The sequence below is a fragment of the Echinops telfairi genome, unplaced genomic scaffold (genome assembly GCF_000313985.2).
Source record: "Echinops telfairi isolate 266 unplaced genomic scaffold, ASM31398v2 ScPeMD7_18;HRSCAF=68, whole genome shotgun sequence".
Lineage (NCBI taxonomy): Eukaryota > Metazoa > Chordata > Mammalia > Afrosoricida > Tenrecidae > Echinops > Echinops telfairi.
The window spans coordinates 1,752,309-1,773,531 of NW_022103915.1; the positions used below are offsets into that span (position 1 = coordinate 1,752,309).

Sequence of the window (21,223 nt, forward strand, 5' to 3'; positions counted from 1 at the left end):
ATCAGATATGTCCCTCTCCCGGAGCTGCGGATTCAGTGCCGTCCTTTGAAATAAATTCTTCTCGGGGGAGAGGCAGGCATCCACTTAGTATTTGGGACTGGGGGAGGGGCAGGCATCCACTTAGTATTTGGGACTGGGGCCAGCCCCCCACCCCCACCCCCCGACCTCTCCACTGGTTCACTACTCCAAGTCAGCATGTTGCATTCACACCTTGGAGCATGTCTGGTCCCTCTTTTCCTGTGGAGATATAAACAATACCCCCCCCACCTTGGGTGGGTTAGCACCCCGTGCCCCTGCTACCCATTTCTTCCTTATGAAAATAAGGAAGAAATTTTTTTCCCCTTTCCCCACCTCCTCCCCAGTTGTCTACCATGTGCATCCCTGCATTTGATCTGGTCCCTGCCATACTACCCGGTCCTCACCCCAAGAATGTTTGTCTACAGTAGCTTTTTCCCTATGCCCCTTTTCCTTTTTTTCATTTTAACGTTTACCTCAGCGGACTCATGCTAAACCTCTTTTATACATATATGATTGTGTCTATGAATTTGTTTCTCTCGCATACCCAGACGACACAATAATAGCATTTGCACTGCATGGTGACCACAGTGAATGTCATTGAACGTACATATGAACGTGGTAGAAATGGCTAATGTCACCTATATATTGACAACAGTAAATATAAGTAGGTTATTTTATGCTTACAGACTTGCAGTGGTGTCCTGTCATATACGAGATTATAAGAGAGAGCTAAATTTTCACTTTTTAATTTTTATTTTCATATTTTACACTGCCCACTGTCTCCTTTCACCCATGTTTCTGTTGCTTGTCCCCCTGGGGAGGGTATGGGGCTGGAAGTCAATTATTGCGATTAGGTCCCCCTTTCTCCCCATTTGCCCCCCACCTTACTCCTACCTCCATGGTGTCGCTACTCTCATTATTGGTCCTGAGGGGTTCATCTGTCCTGGAATCTATGTGTCGAGAACTCTTATCTGTACCAGTGTACATGGTCCAGTCTAGCCAGATTTGTAAGATAGAACTGGGGTCATGACAATGGGGAGGTGAGGGCTGGGAGGAAGCATTAAAGAACTAGAGGAATGTTGTGTGTTTCTTCGGCGCTATACTCCACACTGACTGGCTTGTTCCTTCCTTGTGACCCTTCTGTGAGGGGATGTCTTATTGTCTACAGATGGGCTTTGGGTCTCCATTCTGACACCCCTCGTTTGCATCAAAATTATTTTGTTTTGGGTCTTCTGGTGCCTGATACCTGATCCCGTCGACACCTCGTGAGCACGCAGGTTAGTGTGCTGCTTCCATGTGGGCTTTGTTGCTTCCCTGCTAGATGGCTGCTAAAGTTTCACTTTTGTTTAGGTTATGGTTAGGTAAAAAAGTTTGGAGAGTCCAAGCGTTTTCAGGGAAATGGAGTCACTCTTGAAACCAGCAGTCATTCGAAGTTTTGCGCTTCAAGGGACCTGGCGGACCCAAGATCTGTGGTCCCTGCTGATGCTGTGGCCCTCACCTGGACCTTTCTCTTTGACAGGAGGACAGTGAGATCCCACTCACGGAAGAGGATTATCGGAGAAGAAAGCACCATCCAAATTTTCTGGATCACATAAATGCAGAAAAAATGGTCCTCAAACTGGGGAAAAACGTAAGTCTGGAGCAGAGCAGCAGCACTGTGGCAGCAGGAAGGCGCTCTTTCTCGGCGACGTGCAGGAGTCTTCCTCCTCAGGCTGACTCAGCTCTGGGCACAGTCATGGCTCTTCACTCGTTTTTTTTTTATCATTTTATTAGGGGCTCATACAACTCTTATCACAACCCATACATCCATCCATTGTGTAAAGCACATTTGTACAATCATTGCCCTCATCATTCTCAAAACATTTGCTCTCCACCTAAGCCCCTGGCATCAACTCCTCATTTTTTCCCCTCCCTCCCCGCTCCCTCCTCCCTCATGAACCCTTGAGAATTTATAAATTATTATTTTGTCATATCTGCCCTGTCTGACGTCTCCCTTTGCCCACTTTTCTGTTGTCCGTCCCCCAGGGAGGAAGTCACATGTAGATCCTTGTAATATGTTTCCCCTTTCCAACCCATCCTCCCTCTACCCTCCCAGTATCGCCACTCATACCACTGATCCTGAAGGGATCATCTACCCTGGATTCCCTGTGTTTCCGGTTCCTATCTGTACCAGTGTACATCCTCTGGTCTAGCCAGATTTGTAAGGTAGAATTGGGATCATGATAGTGGGCAGGGGGGCGGGGAGGAAGCATTTAGGAACTAGAGGAAAGTTGTATGTTTCATCATTGCTACACTGCACCCTGACTGGCTCGTCTCCTCCCCAAGACCCTTCTGTAAGGGGATGTCCAGTGGCCTACAAATGGTTGTTGGGTCTCCACTCCGCACTCACCCCCTCATTCACAATGATAAGATTTTTGGTTCTGATGATGCCTGATGCCTGATCCCACCAACACCTCATGATCGTGTAGGCTGGTGTGCTTCTTCTATGTGGGCTTTGTTGCTTCTGAGCTAGATGACCGCTTGTTTACCTTCAAGCCTTTAAGACCCCAGACACTATATCTTTTGATAGCTGGGCACCATCAGCTTTTTTCACCACATTTTCTTATGCACCCATTTGTCTTCAGCAATCGTATCAGGGAGGTGAGCACACAATTATATGATTTTTTTTGTTCTTTGACGCCTGATAACTGATCCCTTTGACACCTCGTGAGCACACAGGTTGGTGTGCTTCTTCCATGTGGGCTTTGTTGCTTCTGAGCTAGATGGCCGCTTGCTCTTCACTCTTTTGTTGAGGGATATGTGCATGCCAGGAGCCCCGTTAGTGCAGTAGTTAATTGCTTGGCTGCTGACTTGCATCCTGGCAGTTCGGACTCACCACCAGCCAAAGACTGTAGCTTGGGAGACCTATCTGTAATGAACCGTGGTGGCATGATGGGTTACTCATTGGGCTCCTAACCACAAGGTCAGCAGTTCAAACCCACTGACCTCTCCTCAGGAGACAGGTGAGGCTGTCTGGGGGTCCCAGGGCTGTGGCATTTCAGAAGCACATTGCCAGTCTGTGCTTCCTAGGTGCCTTGGCATGGGTTTGAACCACCAACCTTTCAGCCAGGAGGGAGTTATTAACATACTCAGGGACTCCTTAGTGAGTGATCTAGCAAGAGAGTGACAAAATGGTGAGAGGAAAGAAAGGGAAGGAAGGATCCCACAGCTGGCCCCACTGTGATGACCCAGAGGTGACCTCTCGAGGGCAGGGAACAGCTGCATCCCGGGGCTGCACCCATCGGATAGACCGAACTGACTGCCCCCAAGCCAGTTCCAACTCAGTGACCCTAAAGGACAGGGTAGAACGGCTTCTTCATTATTCCGAGGCTGTAACTATATATTTTAAATAGTTTATTGAGCTATAATTGACATATCTTACAATTACTCAATAGCTTGATCCTATCAAGAAGAGTTATTCAAGCATCACCCCAAACCAACCTCAGGACCTTTTCTTCCGCCTTGTACTCAAGGGTGCTGACCCCCCACCCCCATCCCCTTCCGTGCCTCTAAGGCAATCATTGATCCAGCTACTTACTGTATATAAATCCACCACCCCAACTTCCCTATACAGGAATACATACAAAACAAGGACCAAAAAACCCAACAACAACAAAGAAAAGACCCAGCAACTATGGCCATATAAAACAGAAAGACTCCAATCTAAGAAAGCAGATAATACCAACAATTTAGAATAAATTCAGAGTGGATCTAAAGGGAGACCTAGTGGCATGGTGTTACATTCCAGCCTAAGTAGAGCTGCCCACATCCACTTACCGTGCTCTCCATCTGACAGGGGGCTGACCATGTTCCTCGTCTATGGACAGTGGGGATTCAGCAGGGACTCAATCCACACAGGGACCCTGAAAATGGATTTGGGGCTTTCACTATCATCTATAGCACTCCACAAACTTGGTGTTTAGACTTTAGGCACTGTTCCCGCCTCGGGGTTTGGATCTTATTATTTACAACCGTGGGATTGTACAGGCTGGTGTGCTTCTTCTGTGTGGACTTAGCTGACTCCTTACTCAGATGGCTGCTTGTTTTGAGACAAGACTTTAAGACCTCAGACATCATTTTTCCTGAGAGATGGGCACCATCTGATTCCTTCACCACACTTTGCTAGGGCCCTCCTATCTCCCACAATATCTTCATGAGTGGGAGGACCAGCATGGCCATGCCACCAGAACTAATTGTTCGTATACTAGGGCTAAGATCAAGCGAAAACTCAAATCTGCTCATGTAACTATGGCTTCTATATGTCCCTGGTTCACTTTTTTAGAGACTTCATTATTGTTTTGTTGTAGTACATCATAAATCATCCCCATTGACCAGATAATAACATTGATCTAGGCAATGATAAAACACTGTCGAGCAAAGGAATTCATATGTGTGTAGGACATTTTTAGATTCCAATTCATGAATTCTTAACTTGTACATCTTCGAAACTTGGGTGACTCGTCACTAGCTACCCAAGCCGTGGGGGCTGGAGACAAGGCACTCTTTCATGAAGGCAGAACCATGTCCCATAGACCTGGCACAGAAAGAGACAGGGAGTGGGAACAGAAAGACAGGTTGCGCCCAATCACCATTCTTTGCACATCTTGAAAGAAAGAGGCCCGAACCCACCCAAAGTCTAATGACCACCAACTCCCTAACCTGGGGATAGCTGCTTCTCCAACGAGGCAGGCGTTTCAGGTTAAAGTTCTAGGGACTGTTTCAGTGCCTTAGTTCTGCTACAAGTGAGGTTAAGGCCAAGTCCAATTCAATTAGGGCAGTTTCCAATTCGGGTCCTTCTGGTGAGGTCTACGAAGGGTGCTGTGTACCTCGAGAGGACAGAGTCTATTGTCCCAATTGTCTGTAGCACGTTGCCTGGCTCACCATGGGTGGGCTAGAAACTAGGTCCAAAGGTCTGAGGTAGGAACATAATACAATACTGGGTATATTTTCCAATGGGGTCTCCTCCTGGCGTACCCACCCTCAGACGTGTGATTGCTGAGGCTGTAAATCTTTACAGGAGCAGAAAGCCTCATCTTTCTTCCACGAAGTAGCTGGTGGATTCGAACGGCTGACATTGCAGGAAGCAGCCTAACACTTAACCCACTATGCCACTAGGACCCCTTTAGAATTGCAGTTATCCCCGCCCCCATCCTTCCTCCCCCTGCTGAAGGGATTCTGTTTTTGTCAAACCACTATAGATTTCAACGGTCTTCATAAGCTATCCTGATTTAAAATCAGAGATTAGCATGTCTACTGCTCCCTGCAATTGGTAAGGAGTTTCAGGTTCTCAAGGTGGAGAAAGGTCACGGTTGTAGCTTCAGAAGGACCTAGCCTGTGGCCAGTGCCATAGCCCTCAGGCTGTCCAGCAGGAGGGCCCCTCCTTCCAAGGGCAGGTCCTATGCCTGGGAGTTTTGCTGGTTTGCTGGGAGTTTGCTGGGGGGAGGGGGCATCCGACTCCCCCCACCGGGAAGTCCCATTACCTTCGCCCCTTTGGTGGACGGCAGGTGGGGAGTGATGTGCAACCAAAGTTTTTAATTTTTATTTTTATATATAGAAATCATTTGGGGGGGGGGGTGTCTTACAGCTTACATCATAGTTCTAAGGTGACACCTAGTGGTCTCAGAGGTTGTTACAGTGGGAGCGTTCTGACACTTCCTCTCATCACAGAGTGACAAACAGTGCTAGAATTGGGGACTTGTGCCCCCCAGTCTAAGGAATACTGGGGGTGGGGGGCAGTGGCTGCTCCCCGGAGGGTCGGTGGTTTGGACCCACCAGCCTCTCCCCTGCAGGGAGGAAAGGCCTGGCCTAGGAAACCCTGGGGGCAGACTGAGAGCCGACAGAGTGATGTGCAGCCAGTGTGGACCCATGAGCCAATGACTTTAGCTGGTCATTCGATGTGTGGGATTGAACTAAACAAATACAACAAAAGAGCTAGTTCACACACACCTGCCACCGAGTCCATTCTGACCCCTAGGACAGGGCAGAACTGCCCCTGTGGCGTTTGGAGACTGTCACTAATTACAGAAGTAGAAAAGGGCCAGATGAGATGATGTAAATGCTTTCCAGTTCAAATTTCTAGACCTACAGGATTTCATTGACATTGCCCCTCCCCCAGGATTTGTGTGATTTGTGTCTAATCCAGGGGTTTTGGACATATAAATACCAAGAAACACAAGACATACTAAGTGCTAGCCTAAAATGGAGAGGTATTATCCTCTCAATACCTTTTTTGTTGTTGTTAAAAAAAAATTAATTAAATCTGTCCTATAAGCTAAATGATGCAGTCAAATGTTCATTTTAAAAGTTGTCCTTCCCCCTCCCTCTCAAACTCACTACCATCAAGTTGATTCCAGCTCACAGCAGCCCCGTAGGACAGAGTAGAACTGCTTCTTATGGTTTTAAAGGTTTATTAAAAGAACATTTTATTGTGGGCTCTTACAGCTCTTATAACATCCATTGTATCAAGCACATTTGTACCTATGTTGCCATCATTATTTTCAAAACATTTTCTTTCTACTTGAGCCCTTGGTATCAGCTCCTCTTTTTTCCCTCCCTCCCCCACCCTGCCACCCTCGCGAACCCTTGATAAATTAGAAATTATTATTATTTTCATATCTTACACCATTCACCCATGGTTCTGTTGTTCTTCCCCTTTGGGGGTCGGGGGTTATACGTTGATCATTGCGAACGGTTCCCACTTTTCTCCCACTTCACTCACCACCCTCCCTCTATCCTCATGGTATGGCTACTCCCATTTCTGTTCCTGAGGGTTTATCTGTCCTGGATTCTGCATGTCAAGCGCTCTTGTCTTTACCAGTGTCCATGCTCCATTCTAGCCGGGTTTGTAGGGTAGAGCTGGGTTCATGATAGTGGGCGTGAGGCCAGCTCTCTCTTCTTAGTGGTAGGAGGCCCCTCTGATCTCCGCTCAATTATTTAATCTCTCTTATATCTCAAAAGAGATTGGCTCTAGAGGCAGTAACTGGATTCTTGGGGGAACGGCAGGGGAGGTTGGGGGGAACAGGGAGCTAACAGCAATGGGTACAAGAAAGAAGAGAATATTCTAAAAATAGATGTGGTGATGATTTGAGACCTCTTTTAAATAGGATTGAATTGTATGGCATGAAATTATAAGATACAGCTTTGTCCTATAGATTGTACCTTGCCTCATTAACATAACTGACTCTAAACTGATCTCATTAACAACATAACCATCCAGTTGTTTCTGATTGAGAGTGGTCCTATGGTACAGATGAGAACTGCTGCTTAGGGTTTCTGAGGCTATCAATTGCCATGGGAGCAGACGCCTTTTGGAACAAGGGGCCTTTTGAGACAACAGTGGCACCAGGCTTCTTCCATGAACACCCTAGACTAGGTTAGTGCTTGAAATATTTAGGATAATGACATCAGGTCACGACCCGGAGCATCTATACAGGACACTGAGAATCATGGCCTAGCCGAGCTGACACATGCTTATGAGGGGCACAGTTTAATGCAGAACACTGGGGCATGCGGAAGAGAGCCGTCAAGGGAAAGGGGTCAGTGCCCAGAGATTTTCTGTGCCTCAATCTTTTCAACCTCCCAGAAATCCTATTTCTCTGCGATGTAGCACCTTTAGAAATACTTGAGATATTGAGGAAAATGAGATCAGTGCCTAAATGACCTTTCTCGGGTGAAGGGGATACTCCGTGCCAATTAAATTCCGTGCAGTAGGGCCCATCACCAGGCTCCTTGGGTTTGTATCTGTCTCCTCCCCTCCTAGGAACTTCCCGGCTCTTCTGGAAGGGCCCATGCTACAGCCCTCTTTCCCATCCAAGGCCAGCCCAGCACGAACAAGTATAACGCTTTCACAAGCAACCAACCAACCCTGTATCTGATTAGCACCTTGGTGGTGTAGTGGGTTGCGCTTTGGGTTGGCAACCACAGGCCAATTGTTCCAGACTATTAGTTGCTCTGTGGGACAAAGACGAGGCTTTCTACTCCCATCAACAGTTACCGGCTCAGAAAGCCACAGTTCTACCCTTTCTGAAGAGTCGTCCTGAGCCAGTGAGGTTGCGGTTGAGGTTTGAGTGCATGAAGAGGCCTGGCTCAGTCGTCGTCGTAGACGCCAGAAGCAATCCCGAGTTGTGTGGTAGTGGTGCTCACCCTCCTTTGGGGTGGGGGTGGGGGTGTGGATCATGTATTCTGCACAAAAGGTGTTGAAAAAACCAACACACGGGCCCATACAATGCAGATAGTGGCCAGAGGAAACGAACACACAGAGGGGTTGCAGTCTGCAACAGTGCATGCGACATTTGTGTAAAAATACGTCTTGTCCCTGTCCTGAACAACACCCGAGTGGCCTGGGAGAGTGGATGAGCATTCCTTTTAACGACCGAAAACAACCTCGTTGTACGTAACGAGTGGTCGTCAGCGCTTTCCTGTGTTTTATTTAACAGAACAAGAAACTTGCAACTTACGTCGTTGCTGCTGGGCTTCAGTACGGCATGGAAGGCGGCATCTTGCACACGTTTTTTAAGGTAGGCCTTCTGGCTGATCCTAGACGTGCCCTGGGCAGGAGGGCAGCACAATGAGAACGCAGCAGGTGAATAGTCCATCCCGACTTCTCCCCGACGGTTAGCAAGTCATCTAGATCCACCAGGTTCAGAACAGTGGAGAGAAGGGTGCTCCCCTTTCCTTAGTGAGACATGTGGGTGTAAAGTAGTCGAGAGGCGCCAAAACCAAATCAGTTGAATTAGAACAAACAGGCTTTATTAGGGAGAAAACCCCAGCCTGGGCGAAGTCCCACAGTCCACAATGTCCGGGCTGGGGGATTCGCACTGCAGGCTACAGGGGTGATGCTTATATATGGACAGGTATGTCTGTGTTTCTGGAATGTAAGGTGTCTTCCTGGTTCCGGGTGTATTCATGCCGGGTGCAGAGCGGTAGGTGAGAACAAAGCAGACACTGAGCCAAATGGGCCGTGCCGGGTGCAGAGTGGAGGGTTGAGAGAGCAAAGCAGGCACTGAGCCAAACGGGCAATGCCGGTGCCGGGTGCAGAGCGGCGGGTCGAGAATAAAGCTGGCCATTAGCCAGCTCTGGTCAGCTCTGCAGGTGTGTGTGGGAGATTCAAGGCCACCTGTTGCCAGTTGTTTTAGCCAGCTTTGGTCAGCTCCACATGGGTGGGAGAGATTCAAGGTCACTTGCTGCTAGAAGCCGGCCTGGTATTGATCCGGCCATACTGTAGGGATCGTCCGCCAGGTGATTCCAGGCACCAGGAACTGTTGTAGGTTCTTGGGGATGGGGGTACGGTGAAGTACAAAGGGTTTGTGGGGAATCCCACTCTCTTTTCATTCCATTTTCCCATGAACTTTTTGAAGCTCCTCAGACAGTCCCTACCTCTGTGGAGCTTACAGGGCTGTGGGGTGGAGAATAGATTCCAGAAGGAACAAGAAGGGAACAGGAGATGGTGAGACTAGAATAGTGCTTCTAAGAATTTTGCCCTAGTGTTGGACCGTTAGAGGAGGGCATGCTGTCGAAAGAGGGTTGCTGGGCTGCGTGCTGGTTTTTCAGAGTGCAAGCGAGGACAACTGCGCAGGAAGCACTACAGACACCCGTGCGTGCTCTCAGCTCCTCTGCCTTATCTGACCAGTGAGAGTTGGCACTTTCAGACCTCTGTCCCAGCCCCGCTTGTCTTCTCCCACTGAACTCTCCCCTAGGATCACTTTGCTCATTCCCATGACTAGTGCCCATGACTCTCAGGCTTGGGTCCTCAGCCTGCCTCTCTCTCCTGAGTTCTACCTCCCAGATCGGCTTACTGCCCACTCACCACCTCTCGTTCGAAGCCTCCCACAAACCAAGGCAATGCCGGCAGTGACTCCCAGACTGCTCCTCTTCCAGGGCTCCATCTCAGAGAACGGGGCCACACTCCACCAGCAGCACCAGCCAGGACCCAACCTCCCTTCTTTCGACCCTTCACAAAGCCTCCAACTCCTACAGGGTCAACCTCCTCAAGAGCTCCCTTCTGTCCCAGCCTCAGCAGACCCAACTCGGGCCTGGGCCAGCCCAGCTAGCATGACTTCTTGGGGAGGGGAACACACAGTGAGGCTCCACCTCCTGCCAGTCCTTCAGGGAGCAACAGCAGCAGCACCCCGAAGGCTGAAAACTTTTTGAAAGCCACAGTCCAAGCTGGCTTTCAAGACTCCACGGTGTGCTGTGACCTCCATCCCTACCTCCTTCATTCTTTAAAAACAAGCTGGTACTTGACACATCACTACTTAGTGGTCCATGTGTCTAGTTGGTTCTGAAATACTTAAAGGAAGTGCCAAGGCAGCGATTTGGGCCCTGACGATAAGGTTCAGGTTCAGGCCCAGCATGGACCAGTGGTATAGCCTCCTGAGCATTGTATCCATGACCTGATGCTAACTATGTTCCTCTCCCCCACACACACACACAAACTGGCCTTGGTCTTGTGGGAAGTAAAGTCGAGAATTAACGCTCTCTATGTTGAGAGCTCACGGCACAGTCCTAGAGACAGTGAGTTCAGTGATCCATTCTGTAAGCGATCCAGTCCTGAGGCTGGAGCTCTGTCTCTTACTAGGATGGGACAGACTGCTGGTCTTTCATAGTATCTCTCAGAGACCACTCTTCCAGCAGGTCGCTGGCTCTGTGTGCAGCGGGGTGGGGAGTGGTGGGCTCTAGGGTCCCCGGAGGGATGCACACTTTTCTTCTTCTTCCTTTCAGACCGCCTGGCTGGGCGAGGTCCCTGCGTTATCCGTTTTTGGCGATGGATCGAATATCATCCCAACAATCCACGTGCATGACTTAGCAGGGTGAGCTTTCTCCCGGGAGTTTGGTGATTGATGTGTTTCCGCACCAAGTGGGCATTGGCCAGGCCACAATGCTAAGACCCTCCCCTGTATGCCCACCGCAGAGCTGGGGTCCCTTGTCCACCTGATGAGATAGGGTCCGGCCTTGAAAATCACCTCGTGTCTGATGCCTCACTCAGGTGCTGCCCTTAGGTTCCAGTTGAAAAGCTGGCCCTGTGATGGTGGAGAAGAGAAAAACTCAACACGTGTTTTTTGGGGACAGTGTGTCCAGGTCCCGCCAGCTACAATCTGAACTCTGAACAAGAGAAGCTATTTTTTTTTTTTTTGATAACTGTCACTTTTTCACCTTCACAGTACATCTCGACCCTAAGTTCTAGGCAGGTCCTGAGTCCTTCCTCCTTCCCCGAAAAAGCACACTTAAACACCAGGTCAATGAGCTGGGTCACTCGTGGTCCATCGTTTGCAAAATGGGGACAAGAGCGTTGTTAGAGGCCATTGAGCAAGCGGGTCCCGCACTGTCTTCCTGGTGGGCGGTCTGCTCCCGGCCACTGGGGCGGCCACTGTACGTTCTGAGCACCTTCCAACAGGGGATCATCTCCAGCACTATCTGGGACAGCCTGTCGTGATCCGTGGGGCTTTCCAGGGTTCGTGGTCAGAAGTCAGTTGCTACGCGTCCCTTCCCAGTCTCGTCTGCCTTAGTCTTAAAAGCTCCATGGAAACCTGTCCACCATGGGTGACGTGGCTGGAATTTGAACTGGTAGCTGCAGCAGAGCTTCCTGAACAACAGCCACAGCAAGCCCCCACGGTGCCACACAGGACGAAGGGGGCCGGGGGTTATCGCAACGACCTAAGAGGTTGTCATGGTGAACGGTACGCACAGCCAGCCAGAAGAAGGAACAAGCGGTTGTGGCAGACAGTCCGGTCAGAATGCTCCTGGAGGTGAGGATGGCGGGACCTTGGCCACGTGATCAGGAGGTGCCGGTCCTCGGAGAAGGACAGTGTGCGTGGTGAAGGAGAGGGGCGGAACCAAAAGGCAGGGCCTCGATGAGACAGACGGCCGCCGTGGCTGCAACAATGGGCTCAGACAGAACATGGTGCAGGACCGGGCGGTGTTTCCATCTGTTGCACTTGGGTCGCCATGTGCCAGAACCTGCTGGCGAGCGCATGCTGTTGTGAGGCTTGAAGGAGATACCACGTGGGAAGCCCTTAGTACGGCTGGGTGCAGACATGCTGTCACAACCAAGAATCTGGGGCCCAGCCCAGTTAGCACACCCAGCAAGTGTGACAGTGGCTTCAAATCTGTTACTTGCTGGGTTGAACCCCAGTGTCCCAAAGCTTGCAACACTCAGCTAAGCCAATGGAGGGCGGGCAGCTGCTCCCTAAAGCCGAGTCCCTCCAGGTGGGACTTCTCATCTTGGGAGACAGCACGACACCCCAAAGAGAATGGGATACAGGTACCCATGGTCTGTCTTCCAGTTCTGGCACTTCTGCCTTGCCGCTAGCTACGGTCTACTCAGCTTTCTGTCCCCCAGCCTGCTCCCCTGGGGGATGCAGCTGGCAGGATCACCCCGCTGCCTGCTGGGTGGTTTCTCGGTCGCCTGCCTTCTCCCTGGTGACTCTGTGCTGGTTTGCAGAGTGATACAGAACATAATCGACCACGTGCCGAAGCTGCACTACCTGCTGGCTGTGGACGAGTCTGTTCACACCCTGGAAGACATCGTTAAGGTATGGGGGCACCACCCCAGGCGCCAAGGGCAAACTTGGGTTGTTGAAAAACTCCCATCTGAAAAACCGTAGCCTCTGCGAGATGCAGTCAAGGGCAGCACCAGGCAGTCACGCTGGATGGTGCAGAGGGACTGGGCGCAGCCAGCCTGCACCCAGCAAGACCTGCATGGTGGGGAGCAGAGAAGGCCACTGTGGGCAACTCAAGGGGTTCCCACCTCACCACACACACACACACACACTCTCATAGATAAGCTTGGCTAGTGGAAAGGGGGCTGCTACCTTAAGCAAGGTGCTCCTTTAAGAACCATGTCTGTGGCAACTCAAAAGGTCAGATGGGAACTTTAGGGGAGGGGCAGCAAGTTTATGTTAATGAGGGAGGAGCCCTCTGAAGAGGCAGGTGAAGATCATCCGTACAGCTTGAGGAATGGCCTCCCTGGGTGTCCCTAAGTGGTCCCTCTGGACAGGGTTGGGGGGTTTGCTGCATATATCTCCAACAGCAACAGCAAAATGAGTCACATTAAGGGGAAGAAGAAAAACCCCATTTTTTTTTGGTGGGGGGGAAGAAAAGCAAGAAGGGAACCCCTGGGGGGCAAATCCATGCAGGAACCTCTGCAGTGTGATTATGTTAGATTTTGCATGTATTACTGCTGTTAGTATTTTTTAGACTCAGGTAGGCCTACATTTAGCTGCATCCTTGCAGGTAAGTCAAACGATATTTTAATTTTTCTCTAACAGTGCATCAGTAAAAACACTGGCCCTGGGAAAATCCAGAAGTTACAGAAAGAAAACGCTTTCCTAACCAAGGACTTAACGGTCAGTACTGAAGAGGCTGTGATCGCCCCCCACCCCCTTCTTTTTTTCTTTCTAAGTATGTTGGTCCTTACAGAATTGGGAGTGACAATGTGGCTTTGTGCCTCGGCGTTGACTGAGACTCATAGCTGCCCTGCGGGATGGGGCAGAACTGCCCTGAGGGGCTTCCTCGCCTCTAACCTCCATGGAAGCTGAGAGCCCCGTCTTCCCCCCTCAGAGCCGCTGGTGGGGTTGGAACCACTGTCCTCATAGTTATCAGCCGAGTGCTTAATTTGCACCACCAGGGCACCTTGGGTCAGGATAAACTAAGAAAAATCACTCCTGCTACCATCGAGTTCATCCCAGATCACAGTCACCATCCTCTTTATGAGACACGCTGCCTCCTGTCCCTGCCAAGGATGAGCTGGGGGGCTTGAATCGACAACCTTCAACCAAAACAAAAACCCCTGCAGCTGAATCAGTTCTGACCCAGAGAAACCCTGTAGCAGAGTAGAAGTGCCCCACAGGGATTCCGACTGCACATCTCTCTCCAGCTCCCTTGGAGCCACTGGTGGGGTTTGAACCTGCGGCCTCTCCAGTAGCAGCTGAGCCCTTCACCGTGGAACCGCCCAGGCTCCTTGGAGTCAGAATAAATGAGAAAAACCAAACCCATCGCTGTCAGGCCAACAGAATTGCCCCAGAAGGTTCCGAGCCTGTAAAATCTTTCCAGGAATGGACGGCCACATTCCTCTCCTGAGGAGCTGCTGGGTGGGTTTAAACTGCAGCCACACGCTTGAACCACGAGATGCCACTAGGGCGCCCTGAAATCAGAGCCCTGCCTTTCAGTCCACTGTTGGCTCTTCTGGTCTGCGGGAGCTGGGGCGGCCTTACTGTCCTGAGGCGACTCCTCTTCTCTTCCTGAAGCCTCGTGTGAACCCAGCGAGGAGGAGGAGTGAGTACAGTGGTGCAGAAGCACTGGACATTGTCCTTGCTGGCCTCCTGCTCGCCGAGGCACTGCCCGGGCCTCGCCACGGAGGCAAATGGTGGCTTCACTGCCACTCCAGGCTCTTCGGTCTTGTTTCAGGATCAGATCATCCTGGGGACCGGTCACGTATGCGTGCCAGCTGCTGTGTCCCGGCCTTGCTGCTGAAGGGTAGGGCGAGTGAGTGGGGTTGGTCAGAGGGCGGCCTGCACTCCATTCTCTGTCCTTGTGAACCGCGGAGCTGCACACGTACTGAAAACCAGATGGAGCTTTGAGAAAGAAACAGGAAGATTTAGCTTGTCTTCCGGGGCCTCCTCGCTTCTTTCCGAGCAACTCTTCTGCCCACGGAAGAGCCGTGGAAATAGATCCGGTGTGAGGAGAGCTGAAAAAGGGTCCCAGCATCCCAGTGGGTGTTCTGCAAACGTAGGACGTCATGCTGGGCTGCTCCTGTTGACTGGCTCCGTGAGATTTTTCTTGAGGGACTAGCAATGGTGGTCGGCTACAACAGCCAACGTGGAAAGAAAAGAGAAAACAAAGGGGGGGAGGAAACCCTGTCTGATTTTTCTTTTTCTCTTAGCAAGAGTTCCTTGACCACCTGTTGGTCAACCTGAGGATGGAGGCGGTCTATGTGAAGGAGAGTTTTAACATACGGTGGGTTGCCCAGAACGGATTTGTGGAGAATATCAACAACATCCTCAAAGAGTACAAGCAGAGCAGAGGACTGCTGGTAACTATGACCACCTCTCTTCATCTTTCTAATAGAAGGAAAAGTAGGCCAATCTTTGAGCGCGATTTAACTGATTAAAGACTTTGCTTCTTTAAAAAACAACAACAAAAACGTTATAGTGAACTGGGTGAAGGATTCCAGAGCAAATCAATTTGCCGTTCAACAAGTCATACATGTTTTGTTTCATGTCATTAATCGCCATCCCCACCCCGGTCCACCCCCTATTCAACTCCCTCCCTATGTCCCCCGGCACTTTCTGCTTTCAAATCTCCAAATTTGAAATCCTCTTGCCACATTGACTAATGTGTCCAGTTCTAACAATCTACATGTATTTTTATGTCAGTCAACTGGGTATCCTTTAAAACAGGGGTGTCAAACTGGTGGCCCCTGAGGTAACTTTTTGTGGCCCGTGATGCTCTGAAATAAAATGAAAATAGAAACAATCGTTATAAAGCAAATAACACTTAGGGGAGATTGAGGCAATACCTTACACACAATTCCCTCGTTAACCCTTTAACTACGAAGACGAGTATACCCGTGGTCCAGTGCCTTTCCTGGGGGCCTGTGGACGTGTATAAACACGCTGACTTCAGTTCTGGCGATGTTTGGAAGCGAGATGTCTGCCACTCTCAGTGTCACGTAATGTAAACAGATCCCAATAGGGAAAAGGTTAAAAGGAGCACTCTGGGTTGTGCTGTTAGGAATCACCCCTAGCGGCAGCGCTAGTGAACATTTTTTGAGGGAAGCCGTTATGGTGTGCATCAAACAGCCATTATGACTGTGCATCACGCTTGTCAGCTGTCCAACATCATCTGTTTTTTATTAGCTACTTTATTATATTTTCCAGTCACAACATAAGGGGGAAGTGAAAATTAGTAGGAGGAAAGCGCTGGCAAGCTTCAGGTAAAAAAGAATAATTTTAGTTTTATGAATACATTAAATAAAATATATGTTGAAATAAAAGCAATTATATAGTGTTTTAATTATCCTATCTATATTCCTGAATCCTCACTTCAAAATATAAATTAAAAAAATATATAAATTGAACAAAATTTATAAGTGTGATGTGGCCCGCATGAATCATGCCTGTTGCACCAAATGGCCCGTGCTTTAATTGAGATTGACACCCCTGTTTTAAAGTTAACATTAACATTGAGAGTCGCTGTTGAACATGGTATCAGTCAAGGCTCAGGCAGTTACCTTACAGCCTGGGTGCGGAGCTGCCTGAGTACGACTTTGCTCTCTTACTGTTGGCCAGCAGCTTTGAAGGTAATGTTAAGCATCAAGGTTGGCATGCTTCCTCCCATGTTACAGATGAGGCGACTGAGGCTCAGAGAGATGAAGCCACTTCTTCAAGCTCACACTGATGGCCAGGGATGCCTGCTAGCCAGCTAGGATGCTGTCCATCCACCCGCAGAGCCCACACCGCCTTCCCTGAAACCAGGCAAAGGTGGCACTAGCCCAGATCTTAGGATGTACCCCAGGGGTGGGAGGGGGGAGTGGTGCCTGAGAACATGTTCTGAGACCTGTGCAGTGGCACCTGAGTGAGGCAAAGGGACATCACGGTTGTGATGGCCATTGCATGTGAGAGCCTGCTACACAGCACATGCAGGGCCATCACTGCAACTCAGGAATGACATTCTCTCAAAAAGCACGCCTCGAGGAGAATCGGGGGAAGACACACCGCTCAGCCCCATGGGTCGGCCCCTTTCAGCACCAGGGCACCCAGGGCAGGTGTTCTCAGAAGACCCCCACTGAACCGACCCCTACTCCATGGCAGTCCAAGACGCAGAGCAGAGCTGTCCCACAGCCTCTCCTGGACGGGACGATTTCCAAGGGCAGAGTACCGGTCTGTCCTCTGAGGAGCCGCTGGTGAATTTGGACAGCTGACCTATTGGAGAAGAGCTGGTTGCTTTACCGCGGCACCACCAAGCCTTCTTGTCCTAAGGCCCACCCAACCCCGATGCAAGAGGTCAGACCGAGGTCATCCTCTGGGGACCAACTGAGAAAGAGCTCAGTCTCCCACCCACTGTCGTCAGGTCCCTTCGGACCCACAGCGACCTGGAGGGCAGAAGAGAAGTTCTCTCGAGGGTTTCCAAGACTGCACAGAGACCCTCTCGAAGGTCTTCACAGGGGCAGACGGCCTCATCTTTCTGCCAAGGGGCGGCTGGTGGGGTTGAAGTGCTGGCCCTGTGGTTTGTAGCCCAATGCGTAACTCACTGCACCACCAGGGCTCCCAGTCAGAGGGGAGCCATCAGAGGGGAGACACTTTGCAGAGACACGGTGCTCTTGACTAGCAAGACGGTGACAGTCATCGAGATGTGGCTGCTGGTTCCCCTGGCTCGTGGTGGCCCTTCCATAACAGGCAGGACGGCTGTGATCCAGGCAGAGGGCTTCCACTGGCTGGATTTTGGAAACAGACCACCAGGTCTTTCTTCCTGGTTCATCGTAGCCTGTAAGTTCCACGGTGGCCTGTTCAGCGCCACAGCAACACGCGCACCTCCACTGACAGTCACACCGACAGGAAGCATGACGGAGGCCCTTGCAGGCAGGGCTAGCCAGGCCCCACGGAGATGGAATCTCCAGCCCCGGCGCCCACCGTCTGGCCCCTGTGGCAGGTTGAAGGCATCCCTGCTCTGGAGAAAGATGCTCAAGCTCTCTTCACTGCCTGTGGCCTGCTCAGAGCCAAGCACGCCCTGACGATGCTCAGCTGCCCACACCTGCCTGCTCCTGGCAGCTAGGACCAGTGCACCAGGCACGAGGCTGTGGAGGGAACCAGGTGCGCGGCAGCGCCGTGCTTCTCCGTGCAGAGAACACACTGGCATCCTGGTGTTGAACACAGTCTTAGACACTTGGATGAGCTGGCAGACCCACCATTAAGGTGTAGACGTAGTGTGTGTGCGTGTGGGTAAGTGTGAGTGTATATGCATGAGTGTGAGTGTGTGAGCAAATGCAAGTATGCAAGTGTGAGATGTGGGTACGAATGTGTGTGTGTAAGTTGTGAGTATGAGCGTGTAAGTGTGCCAGTGTGTGTGAGGGTGTGGGTGAGTGTGAGCAAATGTATGGGCAAGTATGAGTGTGTGCAGCCGGGTGTGTGAATGTGAGGGTGTGTGAGTGTGTGGGTGTGAGCTGTGTGAGCGAATGAGTGTGGGTGTGTGTATCTGTGTGTGTGTTTTGTTTTGTTTTTAACACTTTATTAGGGGCTCATACAACTGTTATCCCAATCCATACAGACATCAATTGTGTAAAGCGCATTTGTACATCGTTTCTCAAAACATTTTCTCTCCATTTAAACCCCCGACATTAGGTCCTCATTTTTTCCCTCCCTCCCCGCTCCCCCCTCCCGCATGAGCCCTTGATAGTTTATAAATGGGTATTTTGTCATATCTTGCCCTGTCCGCCGTCTCCCTTCATCCACTTTTTGGTTGTCTGTCCCCCAGGGAGGAGGTCACACGCAGTTCCATGTAATCGGTTCCCTCTTTCCTACCCATTCTCCCTTTATCCTCCCTGTTTTGCCGTGTGTGTGTGTTTATGTGTGAGAGAGAGAGAGAGAGAGAGAGAGAGAGAGAGAGAGAGAGAGAGAGAGAGAGAGAGAGAGAGAGAGAGAGAGAGAGAGAGAGAGAGAGAGAGTGTCTGGACTGCTCTTTCGGTATCTTGGAGGTGATGGGGTTTAGGACCCACTCCACACTGCTCCGACCAAAGCTGACTGGTCCATGCTGTCGCACTGCACTCTGTCACCTCCCTGGGGACCTGGACCAGGAGACAAGTGCACGGTTGGGAACAACAGCTCCACACACACTTGCTCTCCCCATACGTAGAGCGACAGCAACAATAGAAATAACCAACTTAATGGGTTTGAAGGCAGGGATTCGGGTCCCTTCTCCTCAGGTGGGGGACGTCCGCTGGTACGACCTCCAGGGCCTTTGGGAGAGGGCTCACTGCTGCCACCCGACAGCACCCTGACTGCTCCCCAGCTGTCCCCAGCCCTCAGCGCCCCTTGTCCTCTCCCCAGCCCATCAAGATCTGCATTCTCGGCCCCCCTGCCGTGGGAAAGACCGCCATCGCCACGGAGCTGTCCAAACACTACAAGCTGCACCATGTCAAAGTGAAGGATGTCATCACAGAGGCCATTGCTAAGCTGGTAAGCGGCCCTTGCAGGGCCTCCCTGTAAAGGATGAGAAATGGAACCCCGCCCTGGTCCATCTTGCTGTAAAGAACCAGACAAGTCCATGCCCATCTCCGCCTGTAGGCAGGCTCGCTGCTTTCTCTGCCTTCTCTTACCAGCCCTGTTGGGAAAGCACAGCACACGTATGTGTGCAAGTACAGGTGCGCGCACACATGCACCAGTGCACACATAGGCGCACACATGCCCGTGTGCACACACAGGTACACACGCAGCTTTCCCTATGGGCATGGGAGCCCATTCCAAAGGCAGCCCTTGGAACTGACTCTGTCTTGAGCTGTGGTTCAAATGATACTCTGTATCCTGGACATACAGTGACTTCTTTTTTCTGGGGGTCAAAAGATATCTTCACAAAACTTTGATTATGCCAGCATTATTTTCGTGTGCAATTCAGAGACATTGAGCATACCCACTATACTGTGCAAACCCCCCTACTCTGTTGGTAATTGTTCCATCACCCCTAACAGAGGCTGGGTGCCCCATGAAGCCACCGCCTCCTCCTCTTCCATCTCCTCTCCCTCCTCCCTCCCTTCTCCTCCTAGGGTCCGGAGCCCCCAGGCCCAGCCACTCATCCCTCCGAGTGTTTGGCTGTGGCTAAGAAGTGTTCGTGACTTTGCTTCCTGTTTGCCACACTGAGGTATAGGTGTGTCAAAACGGCCTCCATCCAACTGAGCTCACTTGTGGGCGTAGTCCCGTCCTCCTCTCCACACCTGCTCACTTGTGTGTCTGTCTGCAGCCGCCTGTAGATGGCTACGTGTCAGGACTGGGTACACAGTAGTGTTTCCCTCGTTTGCCTGGAGCGGGAGCTCTTTCTCTCTGGCACTCCACCAGTGGCCGCCCTGCCTTCATCCTTCTGTGCTGATCCCCCCTCTTATTGTGCATTGCCTTCCCCTCACCTCTGCAGGCTCACCTGTGTCTCCCCTGAGATGGACCTTCCCTCTGCCACTCAGCACAAGTCACCTGAAGAACGGAGCCCTTTGCATGAAAGCGTGTTCGGGATGTTTTATCGCCGTGGTCACATGCGTTTGCCCATGGTGGTGTCTCAATGCACTCAGCATGCTGTCCCCCAGGCTCCCCCACGGTCCGAGGGGCCGGGGGGCAGCCTTGGTCTTCACATTGGAGTCCGGTGTGTGTGCGCGCCATGGTTGGTCAGGTGTCTCATTCCTGACGCGTGTCTCTCAGGGCCTTGTCGGCGTGCTTGCTGACTAACTCCTTGTGGTTAATAAGTAGATTCTGAGGTGCACGTCCATAAGCCATTCCTAAGCCTTGATATATTTTCAAATGTATTTCCTTTGGGCAAAGTACAGCCTTTATCTACACATTCAGAAGCTCACGGCCATTGAGTTGATTCCGACTCGTCGCGCCCCTGTAGGACAATGTAAAATTGCCCCTGTGGATTTCTGAGACGATAACACTGGACAGTATTAGAAAGCTTCAGCTTCCTCCCTTTACCTACAAAAGGGTTGCATCCTGATAGACTCTGGCATCATCCCAGGAACGTCTGGTTCTTCTCAAGTCCAGTGAGAAAAGCCTGGGGGAGGCGGGGTAACTTCACTTCTCTGTAGACCCACACATCCTGACAATCTCTGGGGCTGTCTGCATGATCCAGTGTGGGTTTCCCTTAAGCCCTGCACCGATGGTTTTAGTTACGGATTCTCCCACAGTGCAAGAGGCTAGAAATCCGAAGAATTCAGGGCACCTTCCTCTCTCTGTTGGCTCCGGGGAAAGGTCCTTGTCTCTTTTCGGCTTCTGTTTCTTGGTTTGGCATCTCTCTTCTCCAATCTCTGCTGGCTACTCTAGGCATACTCTGCTCTTTGTAAAAAAAAAAATCATTTTATTGGGGGCTCATACAACTCATCACAATCCATACACCCATCAATTGTATAAAGCACATTTGTACATTCGTTACCCTCATCATTCTGAAAACATTTGCTCTCCACAAGGATGCTTCTTTA

The 21,223-nt window shown here is 50.8% G+C and overlaps 1 protein-coding gene across 1 annotated transcript in view; it reads left to right on the plus strand.

Annotated features, from left to right (window-relative positions):
* The window catches only part of AK7 (adenylate kinase 7), a 58,932-nt gene that overhangs the window by 18,639 nt on the left and 19,070 nt on the right, over positions 1 to 21,223 (plus strand). The window contains exons 5-11 of the mRNA XM_004698808.2: positions 1,538 to 1,648; positions 8,493 to 8,573; positions 10,777 to 10,865; positions 12,497 to 12,587; positions 13,323 to 13,400; positions 14,936 to 15,085; positions 19,098 to 19,226. Coding sequence (XP_004698865.1) covers positions 1,538 to 1,648; positions 8,493 to 8,573; positions 10,777 to 10,865; positions 12,497 to 12,587; positions 13,323 to 13,400; positions 14,936 to 15,085; positions 19,098 to 19,226 — 729 coding nt within the window. The remainder of the gene's footprint in view (positions 1 to 1,537; positions 1,649 to 8,492; positions 8,574 to 10,776; positions 10,866 to 12,496; positions 12,588 to 13,322; positions 13,401 to 14,935; positions 15,086 to 19,097; positions 19,227 to 21,223) is intronic.